This window comes from Eurypyga helias, unplaced genomic scaffold (genome assembly GCF_000690775.1).
Source record: "Eurypyga helias isolate BGI_N326 unplaced genomic scaffold, ASM69077v1 scaffold15563, whole genome shotgun sequence".
In the NCBI taxonomy this organism is placed as follows: domain Eukaryota; kingdom Metazoa; phylum Chordata; class Aves; order Eurypygiformes; family Eurypygidae; genus Eurypyga; species Eurypyga helias.
The window spans coordinates 1-17,993 of NW_010239325.1; the positions used below are offsets into that span (position 1 = coordinate 1).

The following is a 17,993-nucleotide window of genomic DNA, read 5'->3' on the forward strand; positions in this document are numbered from 1 at the left end:
GCAGTCGCAGGGGCGGCAGCCGTAGGCTCCGAAGCCCCAGTAGCCAGGGAGGCAGTGGTCACAGCGGGGCCCTGCCACGCCAGGCTTGCAGGGGCAGTCGCCAGTGCTGGGGTCGCAGAAGGTGCGGGGGCCCAGGGGGAGCGTGGCCGACCCCAGGGGATGGCAGGAGCAGGCTGTGGGGGACACCGTGGTGGGAGAGAACATCGGTGAGGGCAAATGCTCTGCAGGACGAAGGCACAGGAGATGCCTGCGAAACCCCTGCTCTGCCCAGGGACATGGATGGGGGTTCTGGGCTTTTATTCCCTCGCCTGTATCGATTGGACCAGAGTCTCACTTTGGAAACCGTATGATTTTAACTTCTGTGAGCTATCTTAATTAATCAACCTACCCTGTTTTCACATTATGTTTTGCCAAACAGGCCTTTATTGCTTCCCTTACAGCATCTGGACTCCAGTCCCACCAAGTACCTGGGGATGTGCCTGGCTCACCATGATGTTTAAGCAGCTGTGAGTGCTTCATTGCAAAAATGAATTGGAGCATAATTGCCTTCTAAAGTAGTAAAAACTGTCTTGCTGCCAGGAGGTTAAAAAAAAACTCAGAATGGTCATTTTAATTAAAGTTGAGTAAAAAGTACCCCTCTGTCTCAGTATGATTTTCTTTTAAAGCCATCGTTTCTGTACATTAAAAAACGAGAACACGGATGGCTCAGAGATGTGCTTTTTCGCAATATGAATCTCAGAAGTGGAGGCTGTGGTCATTTGTGACTCTTCCTGCATAACCCCAGCTGCTCTTTTTTCCTCCCCCGCAACCCCTTGCAGCAGAACAATGCACTGGAAACGCACTGGGGCACACTGGGAGATATGGCCGTTCTTACAAATCAGAAAGGATGCCCTAAAATAGGTGGTGTGAAGTTTTCCTTGCCTACTTCTTGGGATTTTTCTTTTGCATAAATATAATTTGTGTCTGTTGCAAGACTACAGGGTTTTTTTCCCCCAAACATGTAAATCTTTTCCAAGATCAGAAATACAGTTTTCAAAAGTGTGTTCTCCTTTGCTTAAGATTTGGTTCTCTGATCAGAATGTGTTACGGTCAGCCTTGTGCATTATGGCAAAATATTCCCCACTGGAATATTTCTGTCTAAATCTCCATTTACATAAATACTGGATTTCCTGAGAAAATTTTATTTAGAGGTAAAATCTTCCCAAATTCTAATATGAATATTTTTATTATGCAACTGCGAAGGCAATAAAGCAGAAAAGCCCCTGCATGCATCACAGTCCTTCTTTCCCTTAAAATGCTCACTGCTGCGTACACATATTTAATTTTGATCTGACAAGATCATTGTGGTTTCAAGGATTTGACATACCCAGAGTGTCATTTCAAAATATTAAAGGATAAATTAGCATTGGCAGTCAACTTAGAGGCGACTATGATTCCAAAATCTTTGCCAAAGTAATCCCCAAACTTTCCCCACCCTTTCTATTCCCAAACAAATATAATTACATAAAATTAAAAGATTAGAAAGCCTCTCCACAAGCTGCGTAACTAGCTGCAGGCAGTGAACTCGTGTACCTTTAATAGCATAGTTTTCAACAGTGCTCACTGAGACTCGCATACCTTTCTCCTGAAGTCTGTGAAGTGTTTTACACCTGACACATGTAGTCCAGTGCTTTCTTCTCCTACTAGATTCGGTGGGTATTTCTGGCATTCCTCAGCCCCTTCAGGGGAAATATCAAGCACTTAAGGCTCCTCTGTTCTCATGCAGTCAGTGAGCTAAACCCACTGTTCAGAGAGATATTTGGTCCTGTTTTGGTCGGGTTTCAGCTGAATTTTACTCCCAACCCTACTGGACTTGGAGCTTTTAATGTTTTACAGAATGTCTTTGCATATTTTTTTTTCTAATGGAAAATTTAATGGCAGCGGCAACACTATGGTAAGGCAAGAACATTACATTTACAAAGGCTGTTATGAAAAATACAGCAGCAAGCTCATCAGCAATTAAAATGTCAATTAAAAATGAAAATATAGTTGGCTATGCTTTCTAATAAAAGCTGCAAAGAGATGTTTTGTAAAGGTTGGCTATTTCTACATGGGCTGCGCACACCCCCTTGCATGGACCCCGTCCTTCCTGGCTGCTCCCCTATGGGCTACCAAGGTGCCGCCCTGCTTTCCATTGGCGGCCGGTGAACTGAAGCTTTTTGGTCTTGGGTGGAGGCCCAAGATGACACCATTTGGATGCTTTGGGTGGCAGCTGTACAGGAGAGTAAATGTTTGTGAGGTGCTGCAGTGTGAACGTGCTGAGCAGTGCAGACATTAAGTGCAGCCTGTCCCCAAGCACTGAGCAGAGAAATGAGACTAGAGCTCAGGTAGGAATGCACTGCACCAGCTCTGAAAGAACTACAAGGAAACAGGACCAAGTGCTTCCATACTACAGCAACGAGAGGAAGAAAAGGTACAACATTTGGCACCTGCTGCAGCTCTTGCCTGGGCTGCTGCACTGAGGGTCAGTTTAGACCCTGTTTTCTCCTTCAGCCCAGCCTGCCTCACTGTAGCATGGGCAGTAGGACACCCACCTCCAGCAAGGTGAGTGGAGCAGATGAGCAGAGACAAAGCAGCTACAGACAGGGCTGGATACACGCATGGAGCACGAGGCTCTCAGTGTGAGGCTTCCAGACAGTGCCTGTCGCATGTGCCGCGGCCACCCCGCTAGGGAGGCTGGGGGTCTCCATGGCCAAGGGAGCTCCAGCAAGAGAAGGGCTGGCTGGGCACCACTAGTCTGGAGCCAAGAGAAACCTTCCATAAGTGTGACCTTTTTGCTTTCCTTTTGATTCATAAGCCGCATTGCTAAACTGCCAATTTACCCCTCTGGTCTACACAGTAATATTTTGCATGTGCCTTCCACACACGTATGAACTAACAGCCGCCTGCCCTGGCACTGCATGTGCTGATGGGGACTGAAACCTGGTGAATGGGACTCCAGCAAGGCTGGATTTCCCCGCCCTGGATCAGCGATACTGTTGTGGTTTCTTCAGCTGCCAGCTAACCTTTGGAAATGACAAATATTTACCCTCAAAAACCTACAGTTGAAAAGCAAAAATAAACTTGGCAATTATAAAACCCGATTTATTGTCTGCAATTATACTGTAGCTGAGGCTTAAAAATTCATGAGGGATGTAAAGAAAAGGACTGATAGGTATGGTGGGGAGAAGGAGTCATCAGATTGCTGTTTTAAACAGCAGAACGTCTCGTTTTATCAGGTACACACCTACTCCTGAGCAAATATTATACACACTCTTCACCTACAAGAATCTTTAAAGTATCCTTAAAGATTACAGCTTAACAACTCCTTTATTTACTTTAACCTTGGTATTTTAAAATTTTCACTGCTACCTTGCAGTTGAGCAATAACGGTGCCTTGAGCCAGAAGCAAGCAGGCAACGCCGTGGCCTTCCCAGAAAGAATAACAGGGCACCACGCATATCCCTTGTTATTGCAGACCATGGCACGGTCCTTGGAAATGTTCCAGGCATAGGCTGTAATCAGTCTTATATAATTTAATTTAACATTCATTAGTCATATGCTGCGGCCCTGTGAACTGCTGGGCTCCCTGTGAGATCCCAGGTCCCTGGGTGCAGGGGGCAGCCCCGGCAGCAAGAGACGAGAAGGGAAACGGTGAAGGGGTCTTAGGGAGATGAGAGTTTGTGAGGGTTTGAAAAGCCCAGAGAGAAATAATCTGTGTGTTTGTGTCAATAGGGTCTCTGAAGGGAAAGCATTCAGATAATCCCTGCATTTTTGTGGAACCCAGTTTATGCTGGGTAAAGTTGTCTCCTTGATACCCGAGTACTTCATGCCCTGTAATTCATAAACACTGGAAGAAAAAAAAAATAGAGTAGATGTACTTAATGCAGAAGGTAGATAAATGTAGACGACTTCTCACTGTACTCAAGGCTATCTTACCGTTCTCATCAAATATATGTCACCTTTCGTCTTTAAATACCAGAGTTCACGAATACATCGTGGTTCATAAAGAGGCTGGATAGTTGCATTAAAGAGTAACAGAATCAAATTTATAGTCTTTATGCCAGACACACTTTTTTGGGGGGAGGAAATGTGGAAAGGGAATGCCATGGGCCAGTGATTTAGAGATGAATGCTGGAAGCTGAGAAGTCTGAGCACCAGCATTTGTGTCTGCCGTTACATCAACAAAAATACCCATTAATCATCTCATCTCCACAGCTTCCTCCTGCCCAGAAGAGCTGGGAGAAGCTTTTTAATCAAGTCTCCTGGGACTTGGCTAACATATAGCTAATGACGTGATGTAATGCCTGACTTCATTAGCGCTGGTCTAACTTGCACACAGGCACGTGTACACTGTTGGCAGCCTTCCCTTCGAGCTGAGGCCGTTTTGCAGCGATACATCCTGAGACTTCTGTTTCCATCTGGTTTTACAAGGAAGAAGGCTCTGTGCTGGCCAGAACAGGAGGTGCCATTGGACTCCCTCTTGGACCCTCCAAACAGCCATAGGATTTGAACTGGGTGTTATGGCATCAGGAAAACCCTACGATGGGTTCCTTGTGAAACTCCATCTCTTCGACAGGCTGCATGAGACATCACAGGAGATGGCAGACACTCCTACTACCTCCAAGGTGAAGGGCGGTGTTTTTAGGTGTCCAGAAGACTGCACTCAAATCAGTGCCAAAGCTTGAATTGGCTTCAATGGCCTCAGAAAAGTATGTGCTCTATCCTGATGGCAGCTGGCATGCAAAGAGCATCAGGAATTGCAATCCTAGTGAAGGTAGCACAGCTGCAGTAAAAATGCATTTTGGAGCTTGAGGGTCCCATACAGAATTTATTTCAACCTTTCACCCTGCATTTTCTAGCAGGAGTCAACTAATCCAGCTGGTATTTTTTCTTAAACAGCAAGGCTGAATCCATGAGAGTTAGGAAAAAACCCTCAAACTCCTGCTTTGACTCTAAATGCAAGGTTTAAACCTGTTTTTTCACTAATGAGACTCCAAAACAAAAGTTTGTTGCATAAGTTCTGGCAATAATTATGGAGGGAAAGTATCTGATGTTTCAGAGAACGAGGCTTGGGACTTCAGAGTACTCAAGTAGGTAAAAAAACTTTAAAAAAACATTAAATTCACTGATTAAAAAAACAAATTTGTGTACATGCTACAGCAGTGAAATAATTATTTACACAAGTAATGGAGAACTGTGGTCAATTCTGTTTTTGTAAAAGGAATCAGGGCTGTAACACAGGCGGCTCAGCTGTTCCTGCTCCTCCTTGCAATGAGTGAAAGGTGAAGAGGAGAAGTGTTTTTGTGACAGGCTGGTGGAGCCATGAGCAGTCTCACAAGGATGATGTCCAGTGAGGTAGAGGGACAAAAGTGGTCCTTCCCCCCCGATCCTGAAGACGAAAGCGAAACCACATGCACCTTCCAGGCTGGAGTGCATCTCCCACCCCAGAAGGGTTTCTCCTCCTTTAAATGCAGGCACTTCTCATTTGGAGCTGGGAGATGTGCTCAGTGTCCCCTCAAATCACACAAGCAGAGTGTCAGTCAGATTTTTTTCTGCCTCCCATGAAAAGCTTCCTCCAAATTTAGGTCAGTGAGGAGAAGTCTGGTGAAGCCAGGGTATGGCTGTAGGTGCAGAGCAGAGAGCATGCCTGCTCCCTATATTTAACTGACCAGTGTAATGTGCTCAGTGTGGTTTGGGGATCCGGAGTTCCCTGTGGTGAGTCACCATCCTCACAGTGGTCCCTGGGGAGCGTGGTTTTGGATCCCTGATTTTGCTTGGGAAATATTTAATTTCACATGTGTCCAAGTCATTGCCTCCGGCCTGGCCTCCTCAGTGTCATGCCTACTGGAGTATCACTTAACTCATGTTCCTGTCTCTCCCTCCATACCCACCTGCTGCTGCGAACACGCGCTGGTGGGCGATGCTATTTTTCAGCTGCACCGCTGTTGGCTGAGGCATCCCGCTTCTGGGGTTGCAGCTATCACCAAACAAGGAGAACATGCAAACATGATGCAGCTTTTGCTCTCCAAAAATAGCAGGAGAAAGTCAATGAATCATCTCTCTTCCCCTGCCCCAGGCTACAGGGATCCTCGGGATAGGTTTGTCAACAGCATCTGCAGGCTTTTGCCCTGCAAACTGCACCATTGCTTTTTGCACACAGCATCAACGAGGGAATTCAGAGAACTCCCTGTCCCTCACTGAAGGAATAAGATTGCTCCACGGAGGAGCAGGAGGATCCCACCTTTCCTTCGATGCCCTCCCACTTAACAGAGGCATTTTACTAGTAAAAGGCTGTTGACTTACGTTTGCAGGCATCCGGGGCAGAGAAGGGCTTCCTGAGGTCCCGGTAGAAGCCCGGCTTGCAGCGCTGGCAGTGCTGCCCTTCCGTGTTGTGCTGACAGTTGTCGCAGACACCGCCGCTGCGATTGCCCGATGCCAGCCATGCATCCATGTCAAAATGACAAGTGTTGGCGTGCCCATTACACTTGCACGCTGAGATGGAGCCAGAGGGAACAGAAAGATTCATTAAGGCAGTGAAAGGTGTCAATTTATAGAAAAGAGGCACAAAACCCTGAACCACGTTTTGCAATGGAAGACCTGACCTGTGAACCCGTTAGTCGTGAAGTATCATGGTATTTTCATCCACGCCTCCTAACCTCTAGTGGGGCCATTTGAGAAAAAAATAATTTCCTTAGCTCTTTCTTTTCCAGTATGGCTTTACCAGTACAAAGGCAGCATCATGGCCAGGCTGGGGCAGGAAAACTTCCCACATTCACTGGTCCTGCTGGTGCTGAATCCTTCCCTCCCTGCTCTAGAAATCAGCAGTACCCTGTAGAGCATCTGCCATGCGGTTGCTGTCAGGATGCTCCTTGCAGGTGACAGAGGGACAAGGCAGGTGGAGGGGAGGTGTGTGAGAGAGAGTGACCATCCCCCTTACCCTACACTGGCAGCGGAGGAAGTCTGGATGCCCACACACTTAAAGTCAGGGGCCAAGTGAGGTCTGTTCCACCCCCTGCACATCAAATACTGCTGATGGAAACAGGCACTCACTCCCTTGAGGAACATCCCTGCTGCAATGAGGTGTGACCGCAGCCCACACTGGCAGGCTGGTGCTAGCCTAAGAGTTGATAGCACGGTAGTCACTGCATGATGGTGCGTAGCATGCCTGCACACCTTTCTGGGGTATGCGGTTAGCTCTCAGCGCCCTTCTGGCTAGGCTGCTGTCACCGAAGCCCATCGCCTCATGCCCTCTGCAGTTCCCTGCAGCCTGCACTCACCCCGAGCATCTCTCCCTGGCACCGCAGAAGTAGCCCCCAAACCTCCCCAAAGCCTGCAGCTCTTCCTGCCCCCAGCACCCAGGGGGTGAGCAGAGCCCATGTCCAGCAGCAGAAGGCCGGACCTCGTCAGCGGTGCCCATGGAGGGGACAATGCTGGCCTCCAAGGCACCCTGGCAGGCTGCAGTCTGCCTGTGACAGAAGACTACACCTCAAGGAGACGTGCTTGAGTTGCACGGAGGATTTCCAAGCGAGAAGCTTTGCGAAGACAGCCGTCCCCACAATACAAACACGTGGTGGGCCCTGGGCAGGAGTGTGGGCAAACACCTGCCCATTGCCCCAGTATCTGCTGCCTCTTGGAAACACAGGAGAAAGGTGCGCAAGGAGGAAATATTTTGCTCTGGGAGAGGCTCCTGGAGACATCATTCCCAGCTGGTTACTTACATTGACACTCTTTGGGGGCTCCAGTTTTGCCATCGGCAGCCTGCCACGGCTGGTCGTTATAGAGCGGGGCGCAGTGCTGGCAGTGGGACCCTGCTGTGTTGTGCTTGCACATGCATTTCCCGTGGACCTAGCAGGGGAAAGAGAGCAAGGATCACCCACAGCAAAGCCCGAAGCGTCTCCAGGGCACGAGCAATGACCAGGTACAGGAGATACAACACCAGCTAGATGCTGTTATATAGACTAGGAAGAGAGCTAGCACAATGTCGGTACTGGTATCTTGAACTAGACAAATATTCTGCAATTACAGAGTTTCTAGCTGAAGCTTGAATTTCCAGGAAAGATTAAAAAAAGCCAGGATCCAAAGTATCCTTGGGACAGCCTGTAAAACCTTTCTCTTTTTCTGCCTCCCAAGAACCTTTGCAGCACTGCAGGAATAGCACTCAACAACCTCAGCACCCAGCTCTGTGTGCCCAGCCATCAACAACATGAATAAGTATGAAAAAAAAAAAAAGGAATTCAACCCGCTGAAACATAGATATCTACTCATCCTAGGCAGATTTGCTTCACAAAGGAAGAACCAAGGATAGCACAAAGACCATGAGTGACTATACTTGGATATCTTGGTGACAGATAGGTAATTTAACAGCTAGACAGCCTGGTGTAAGCGGGTAATTAGAGATGAAAAGCCAGCCTAGCACGCTCGGTGCCAGCTGCCCTGTCAGCCGCTGGCATTACTCACGCTGTCGGCAAGCGGAATGAAAACAGGACGTAGTCAGAGGGTAGGAGCAGCCCGGCAGCCCCTAGGTGCAACGAAACCCAGCTCTGCAGCCGCGTGGCTCTGCCAGCAAGGCTGAAGGCCCTGCCTTTTGCCATGGAGCGTGGCAGGCAGCCACCTACCACAGCTATTCTGGTGGCTGCCTGTGCTTGCAGCTTTACTCTGCTTGATGTTTTGCTTTTCAGTACAGTTTAACTATGGGTGTTGCAGCTGCAAGTCTCTCCAGACGTCTGATGCATGGCCAGGCTCAAGGCACAACCGGCCCTGGTGCCCCTTCCTTCATGGGGAAAGGGATAAAAGGAAGGAAGGCAATAACCTGAGCGTGGCTCAGCTTCTGCTGCTCAGTAATGAGACAGACCTGAGCCTGCCCTGCCAGCATGGCCCCGCACGTGTGCCGCAGGTAGGCCGTGAAACCAAGGGAGCTGGGGAGCTGCACCAGCTGCTGGCTGCTTTGGGCATCATGAGCAACACAGGGCGGTTGGGGTAGCTGGTGATCCGGGTGGGAGCTGGGGCATGGCTGTAACTGCTACTGGAAAATGCTGCCTTCACTCTGAGTAACCTGTGGTTTCACAAGTGTGCTGTCCCTAACTGTATGACTTGCTGCCCAAACCTGCCACGAAAAAGGTTCCTGTGAAGAACCTGAACAGTAAACAAGACACAAGAGGACCTTGGACGTGTTGTAAACAGCTCCTGCTTGTTACGTAGGTTCACGCGCACACCAGACACGCTGGCTAACGAAGACTGACTTATTTATTTTTAATGAATAGCTTTCAGCTGCTATCTCACAGGGTTCAGATGTAACTGGTACAGAAAAAACTTCAAAACTGACCTTGCAAGTCCTAAAAGACTTCTCAGCAGCAATGCAAATAGCAAAATCTTTCAAAAACTTTTCAAGAGATCCTTTCCTGCTTTATTAAAATGTCTGGATCATCAAAGCAGGAATAAGCAAAACACAGTACAGCAACTGGACTGCATAAGCAATGGACAGACACAGACAAGAGTCAGACAGAATGCGCAAGCATCTAAACTAAAGCACAAATACTAAGATAACATCGCTTTCTGTGCTATTTGGCCTTATTGCAGATCTCAGTTGGTCTCACCACAGATACTAGTTGGTCTGTCTGGCTTGTCATATTGATATATGCTTAAATGTGTGGTAACGTTTGAAAAGAATGAGAAGCAAATATAGAAAAGAAACACAACAGATTTTCAAATGGAATATTTAGTTCTCAAAGTGTACCCTGTGTTTTCATATTTTTATTTTTGCTACCACCTACAAAATGGTCTTCAAACTCTCAGATGCCTTGCTTTCCTAAATTATCATTCTTCAATAAAATTTCTCTCTCTCATATATTTTTTAGGCAAAGTCTACACACAACCTAATGTTACAGAGCTACTTCACACACATTTGAAAGCATCCACCTGCATGGAAGCACAAATTGGTTAAACCTGTATTGGTTGTGTGGTCATCTTCTGGAGGCTTTGATGGAACCCTAACTCTTTGATGCCATTTTTGTAGGGGTTTCTTGCAAGCCCTTTGGCCATTGAGTGGTTAGGGCTAAAAAGGTTGTAGCACCCTGAACTACAGGGATGGCCAAAGACATCCTTCAGCTTGTTCCTCACAGGACTGTCCCAGCTGTCAGGGTAGAGGGACACAGCAGACCTGAGACATGCATGATTAGGAGGAGAAGGCAACCTGAAGGAGACAGAGGGTGCCATGGTCAAATCCAGTCAGTCCCTTGGTGCTTTGGTGATCATGATGCCAAAGTAAGAAGGACATGGGCGAAGACTTGCAAACAGAGGTTTGTCTCAGACCTGGGGACTCGAGATTGCTGCAGAGATGTGTGCTCCCCCTGCCTGTGCCTGCAGCTAGTCACCCCTCAAATTGTTTCCCCTCTTGCCAAAGCTGCACAAAGAATCTGTGGGGACTCAATCAATCAGCCAGTGGCTGATCAGTATTAATAATGTACGACTCCAAAACTCAGCAGCATCTAAGAAACCCTCAAAGGATTAAGCATCCCAAGACACCAGCAGAGAGCGAGGCAAAACTCCCTGCCGAGGAGCATTCATGGTCCCAAGGCATAAGAGCCTGCATTTTCTGAAAGCCTGTATAATACTGTATAATCGAGCATGCCACATTGTCAGAATAGAGGGAGGTGGATGAAAACAAAACAGAAGAGGACAGGTATCCCAAGAACCTGATGTGCAGCCATTAATTTGGCATGCAGAGCTAATAAGTAAACCACTGAATAGCTGTGCACCAACCTCAATATCAATCTGTATATGAACTCTAAAAGAAAGGGGTTTATAAACTTAAAAAAACTGCTGCAGCAATGTTAGGCTTGTGGGCTTCTCAGATGCTGTGGCAAGGAGTGTTGCAAAAGAGCCAGATTTGGAGATGGTGTAAATCCAGCCAGCTGGTGTTTAGGTAGACCCGGAGGTAGAGCGGGGCATAATGCTCCTGGTATTGATTGCTTGTAAAGGTACAACGGACCCGGGGGGAAGGAAATGAACGGTCTGGCTGAAAGCCTTGAAAAATAACAGAACAGGGTGATTCTGCCTTCTGTGTAAAGGCAAGTGCTGACTTCAGCTGACTCGGTGGGTGCTGTCGCAGCCAGGGTCAGGAGGAACCATGTGTTCCCGGTTCCTATCGTAAAGGTGCCACTTCGCAGCCTCCCTTCCTCCAGGGCTGGCCACAACCAGATGCGTTAGCGTCTCCATCTGATGCTCCCTCCCAAGCCCAGATCCCGCTGTAGGTCCTGCACCCCTCTGCTCACCTCAGCGTGGGCTGGGCGGGCCATTCTGTAGCCATGCATTGCAAACCTGCGCACCCCTGCTCGCTGCGGGACGGGGGACTCGTAATCCCAGCGGTATTCACGTCTGGGTGAGCACCCGCAGGGGCACAGGATGTGATATCCCATCTGGCCCTGCTGCTGCTTCGGGTGCAGCCACCCAGGCTCCGGTCTTTGGGAGCAAGCTTTGGATAGGCAGCAGGGTTCCCAATTCCTGATGTGCTGAGCCTTTTTGATGGTGCTACTCAAAGGGGCTGGACCCCAAGAAAACTCTGCCTCTCCGAGGTCCCCCCAGGTCCCATGGTGGCCCTGACCTCTCTCTCAGGCAGAGCAAGGAGCAGACCCACTAATGAACAAGCTAAAAACGGCCAGTCCCAATGAAGTGAGGGGAGGGAAATGTGGTCTTTAGTAGGTTGTTTCTTAGTGCAACCATTTAGTTAATACCTTTTTTTGCCTATTCCTTTTTCCCAGAAATGTAATGACAGTCAGACCTAAGTGCTTCAAAAACCTTGCCTTGGGCTGATGTATTTATTCTTTTTCAATAGCATTATAATGATTACCCCCCAAAACAGCTCTGCTTTTAAAAATCTCTCCATCCTAGCTTTGTCCCATTGAAGAAATTCTCTTTTTATTCTACATAATTCCAGCATGACAGAAAAGATTTTTATGTGTTGGAAGCAACAAAAGAAGGTGAATATTAGCAAGCCCTTTCTGGCAGCCCATAGGCAGACAGGTATTTTTTTTCACTGACAGCTGAAAACAGGAGAAAGACAAGACAAGCAGAAGGGGTAACGGGAGGAAACGAGAAGTGGCGTCAGGTGAAAAGCAGCCAACAGACTACGCTGGGCGAAATGAATGCCTGTGAGAGCTGTAGGAAGGGCAGATGCAAGACTGGTGCCCTGTAAACAGCCTGTCGTGCCACAGGGCGTCTGGGAGCCAGGGCTGAGAAATCAGCCCAGCGGCTCTTCTGGGATCCAAGGGAGGTCGGGGAAATGATGTACTCAGCCTCGGGGATTTGTCCAGCATCTCAGCACCTTTCTGAAGGCAGAATGTGACCCCCACACATCGACAAGGGAAAGATGACGCTTTTCTCTCATTTCTCATTCACCTTAATCTACATTTAAGTAAGGCATATCCAGTTGGGTCATTCTGGAGCATCGCTGAGTACACAAACACAATTCCCAGTACATCTCTCCCCTTTAAGCATTCACACGGCTCTTGACTCATTTAAGTGGCAGAGCCTTCTCATACTGTTTTTCATTTTGTCACGGGGTCTTTACATCCCAGTTCACTTTCACACTGTTTCCCTTCTTAGCTCGACAGCCCCGCCGCAACGTCAGTCACGAGGGGGCACAATGCAAACAGTGTTACAAAAGTTGACTTCTGTAAGATAAACGAGCGACTGATTTCTCTATACAAAGACAGTTGCTAGGGCATGCTTCCCTCCAGCGCCTTTTGTTGCTGAATTATAACCTTCCAGTGCTTCCTTTCACATTGCAAATACGTAGGGTTTTTTCTTTAGTTGAATCCTATAAAATACTTCCCCTCCCTCCCTCTATTTATCATGTTCCAAACTGTTGGGCAGTGAGAAAGAGATGCTGTGTTGAGGGAAAAATGCTTTCAGTCACCTGTTATGAACTGATTTATACTGTAAGAACTCACCCACTATATAGAGTCCAACGCAAATACACATTAAAAGAAAATCAATGTCTCAAAGACCTGATAGCGTAAACAAGCTAAATAGCTGGGAGGGGCAACTGCTTTTAATAGAGTTTCTTTCTTGGAACTGCTAAAGTAGGTTTTTTTTCTCTCTTTTCTTTTACTTTCATGGAAAATGGGCATGATATTATCAGCCTAAAGAAAAATCACAGGATTCATGCTGAGTCTCTAACGATAGCTTTTAAGCTGCGTTGTGCTCAAGCCACTGTGCCAGTTTTAGAACTGTTGCCTACTGGGGTCTGTCAGCACACGGGGAGGTATTCTTCCCCAAAGCACCAGACAACCAAATTTATGCATGAGAAAATTCTCATATCCTATCTCGTTCTTGTTAAAGAATACAAAGCTTGTTGTCCAGGGTGTGGGGGCCGTCTGGTGGGGTCTTTTTAATTCCTTGTACAATAGGCTTCTGTCAGTGCTGCTGGAGACGACCTTCAGGGTCTTTTGATGTCAGTAGCATGATAACAATTTGTAACAGCCACTGGGTTGGCCACATGGGAAAGGAGAGGAATATTCACCCTGCCTGACTACACAGAAGTGCTTTAGCACGGCAGCTCAGTCTACCCAGGATCCCAACAGTACTGTATGCCCCCCACTCCTTCACAACTACGGAGGAGCCTGGGGAGATCAGCTGGCTAACTTAGGCACCAAACGCATGCCTAAAAGTAGGTGTGGTATATCTGGGGTCTGGTCTAGCCTAATTGTTGGGCAGCTGTCAGAAATCAAGTTCAGGTGCATTCACTGATCAAGTTCCAGACCTGGTTTGTTTCTTCAGCCTAGAAAAAAGAGCACAGTTGCTGGAAGAGGCCTTGAGTGACACTGACACAGCACCTCGAACCACTGAGGTGTAATCGCAGCAGTACCGTTTCAGTGTGGCAGCAGCACCACACCAAACCGCCCAGGACACATGTCTTAAGTCCACTGAAACCGCTTCATCCCCATGTTCTAGTTTCCCACTTCCTTTCTTCAGAGCACAGAGAGCTGCTGTGCCATTAGGGGAAAAGAAAACAGGAGGATGAACAAAACCAGACTGCTCAGTTCGTTCTCACTCTGTTCCATGCCAGTGGAAGATGTGCAGCCAGGGCTGCACGAGCGGGAGTGCAGGAGAGGACAGAGCGGGAAACAACAGAGAGTTGATAATACTGGATTATCAATGAGATAACTAAAAGTCATCAGTTGACAGTGGGATCTCATCTCACAAGGGTAAAAGCAGGAAGCCCCAGCAAGGACACAGCCCCCTGAGACTGATAACTCAGGCCAGCCATGAAAACCACTTAGCTGTTGCAGGATTCTGCCTTCACCTCGAGACAGAACTGCACAGCCCAGGCGTGGTATCTCTGGGTTTGCTTTCATCTAGGCCCTCTCCCCACCCTTGACATAGTTGCCAGCAGGTCACAGTGATGCTTTGGCTGCTAGAGGGCCAAGCATGCACTGCAATAGCTCCATGCACAGAGGTAGTGGCAAGGGCTGAGAAGCTTCTATACTACAGATCAGCCAGAAAAAGGTCTTCTCATGGCCGCTGAAGATTAGGAGGGATCTCCTGTGTATGTGAATCCATTTGTCTACTTGCACTGGTGGTTCACCATGTAATGCAGCTCACAAACTAACCCAACTGCTGACACAACCATGGCACGGTGTGAGCTGCGTTTGTCCATGCACATTTTTTCCTGGATATGCACTGGGCTGTTGTTGATGAGATATGGGTAGTGACCCTTTGAATAAATTTGGGGGGAGCAGGGAAGAGAAGGAAGTGTATCAGGATCACCCTGACAGCTGTCTGTTGCACACAAGGGTATAACAAGGGACAGTCAGGATCATGCTACCCATGAGGTACAGCCCTTGCCATCACTGGAAGACAACCAGGTCTTCTCTGTAGTCTCTGCCTACAGCTCAAGGAGAGATACCCTCCCCTAGAGCAGAAGCCCCACCTATATATGCAGAATTCACTAAAGGCTGACATGGCATTTCTGATGCTCAAACACAGCCAGAGCTTTCCTCCCTCCCTGGAGGTATTTAAAAGACACGTGGATGAAGCACCTTGGGACATGGTTTAGTGGTGGATTTGGCAGTGCCAGGTTAACGGTTGGACTTGATGATTTTAAAGATCCAACCTAAAAGATTCCATGTTTCTATGATACATAAATTCCTTTCTCCTCCAGGAGAAAGGGTGGGCAGAGGAATTGCCAGGAAGCTTTGCTCTGTGGTACCCACTTTGTGACTGCCACAGAGAGGAGCATTACACACAGTTGTGCAGCTGGATGGTGCTGAGGGCACAGACACAAACCTCCTCTCATCAGGCCCTGGCTATTGCTTTTTGCCACTGGGGCTGATGTGAAATATGTTTTTCTCACAGTGAATGTTTGGGCTCTGTAAAGTCCACCTTTGCTTTGACCCGACTCAAGAAGGATTACAAAGGAGATTATGTCATCCCAGTGAATAGAGCTAGAGCTGCTTCTGCTGGGGTGGAAGGAGCCCCTCTGATCACAGAGCCACTCTGCATCCCCAACCCTACACCTCAAGGATGTCCCAGGTCAGTATTATCTCAAAGCCAAGCTGGACTTCTAGCTGCTCTTCAGCCACTTGGAATGTTTACCTTAAAAACTGTCAGCTTCTCAGCACAGGATGGCCCAGCCCTCGAAGAAAAAAGCCATCAGATGGGGGGAATCCTGCAGCAGCGATCTGGGCCGATAGCCCAAGCTGAGTGGAGGATCCTGGCCCTCCGGGTCAGGTCCCTGCACCAAACCTGCCTGAGCAGTAGCCACCAGCATTCCCATGCGGCTTTGTCAGATCCTCTCTGGGTGAGACGGCTGAAATGCTTCTGGTGGCAAGATCTGCCCGGGACCCGGCAGCTGTGCCCGGTGCTGCCAGGACACCCCGGCTGACTGCCCAGAGCAGCTCAGGAGAAAAACAAATACATCATGTCCCAGTCTTCCACTGGCCAAGCAGGGACTGAAACTAAGCCTGCAGTTAGGATTTTGTCTATGGGCTGAGACCAAGTAGGGGGTTAAGAAAACTTGCACGTACTTTATTTTGACTTTTTTTTTAAAGGACTTTCAACTTGCTTAGAAATTTTGATGTTAACTCTCTTAGGGGACATTCTTCAGGAGTGCTCTGGTCTAAATAATCGTAAAAACAGACAGATTTTTTAATCTTACTGTGAAATGGTAATGTGCTTCCCAGCTTTTGCTGTCTTTGGTTTTACAGTGAAGGTTCTCTAAAACACCATGTAGATACAGTTACATAAAGGCAAGACTGAAGTCCCCATCTCACCCTTGAATGACTGACTGTAATTCTTCAGAATTATCTTTTATGTGACTTTTTCAGGTCACATGAAACATTTAACATTTCAGGTGAAATGTTAAAAAATGCTCCCTCTTTGAAATCTTGCTCTCTTAACAGAAGTTTCTCTGACTTCTCTCAGCTAAGCAGCCACAGACCACGCAATCTTTCGTCCCTTTTCTATTCATACACATGTGTATCTTGCTGTCATCTTGGAAATAATACTCTCTTCCCAAACTGAAGCAACACACTGGCAAACCCTAGCCTGGTATGCACGAGTGGGGTGCCACCACAGTCCCCTAGTCACAGGCAGAAGCCAGGCACAGACCGGGCTCAGCCCCAGCTGCCCCAGTCCTATGATGGACAAAGTGGTACTGGGAAAGGAAACATCTTACCACTCCCTGACCCTCCCTGTAAACCATGGGGCTATGTCACCCCTACATTGCACAGTGAAGTGAGTCAACCTCACTGCAGCAACGTCACCTCTGGGACTCCTGCCACACACGGATTTATAACCAGAGCTGAATTTCCAGTCCCCTCGGGGCCGGTACAGGGGCTTGTTGCTATTTCTTGCTTTGGTTTTGTGTGATTTTGGCACTTGATTCCTGCCCACAGCACCGCCTGTTACCTGCGCACGATGGTTCCTACAGGCTATAGCCATACCAGAAGCGTGTTTGGCTGCAGGCTCTGTTACAACTCTCCGCGGTGTTCCAGGGCATGTTCCCAGGCAAGGATATCCCACCAAAATAGTCCTGAGCAAACAGCTCCTTTCAAAGACTTTCGCTCAGGGAACATCTGTGGAAAGCAGCGCAGCGCTACTTGAAACAGTATTATCAATCACAGCGCTGCATGCTTTCAAATTGGTGTATTTTCAAAACGTTGCAAGGCTAGCTCTATTCAAAGGGAAACATGCTGTCTGCGTCATGTCTGAGACCATAATTTAAGTGAAATGAGAGGTCCCCGAAGAGCTGGACAGATGCCAGACCTCCTTACCTCGAGTCACTGCCTTATGGCTTTTTTATGATCTTTCTCTTTCTAACATAATATGTTTGACTGCCCTGGTTTTCCCGACTGCTCCCCTGCCAGCAGAGCCAGGACTTTCAGAGCCAGCCAAGATGGACAGAAAGGACAGGATGTGCTGGGGGCAGAGAGTGTCCTCGAACTGGCAGGGTGCAGGCATGCCATGCTCCAGGTGTCCGACGCGTCAGACGCTGCTGTGCCCGTCACCTCCCCAGTGGGTTAGCAGCTCTCACCTCTCTGGGACATGGGAGGACTGGGGTTCAGGTCTTGGTGGGTACCCAGCGATTTGAGCTCAAAGCTTGTGTGATGAGAGTCCCCTTGAAACTGGAGCACAGATTTTTATCAGGAGAAAGGTGTGGCAAAGTGCAATGGAAAGCCTGGGAGTGAGAGCCAAAGCCCAGCTCTCTGGGCCCCCTGGTTCAGGACTCAATCCAATATCTGAGGATCCTCCAGAAGCAATGGCAGTCACAAGATGCCTAGTACCTTTGGAGAAGCTCTCCCTCTTCTTCGTCATCAAAACGCCCTGCACTTACTATCTTTTAGACATGGTGTTGTTGCAAGTTAGCATTTGGGGGAAGAAGGGAGTCAGAAATTTTAGGGTTTTTTAAGGCTACACCTGAAATAAATTACTGTGTAGCACCCTTGAAGGACAAGAGTCCTGGTGGACGCCAC

The 17,993-nt window shown here is 48.1% G+C and overlaps 1 protein-coding gene across 1 annotated transcript in view; it reads right to left on the reverse strand.

Moving 5' to 3' along the window:
• Positions 1-6: 6 nt before the first annotated feature.
• LOC104506971 (netrin-4-like) overlaps positions 7-17,993 on the reverse strand; it is a gene marked incomplete at both ends in the record, with an annotated part of 35,957 nt that continues 17,970 nt past the window's right edge. The window contains 3 exons of the mRNA XM_010148113.1: positions 7-173; positions 6,325-6,513; positions 7,740-7,866. Of these exons, the coding sequence (XP_010146415.1) occupies positions 7-173; positions 6,325-6,513; positions 7,740-7,866 (483 nt within the window). The remainder of the gene's footprint in view (positions 174-6,324; positions 6,514-7,739; positions 7,867-17,993) is intronic.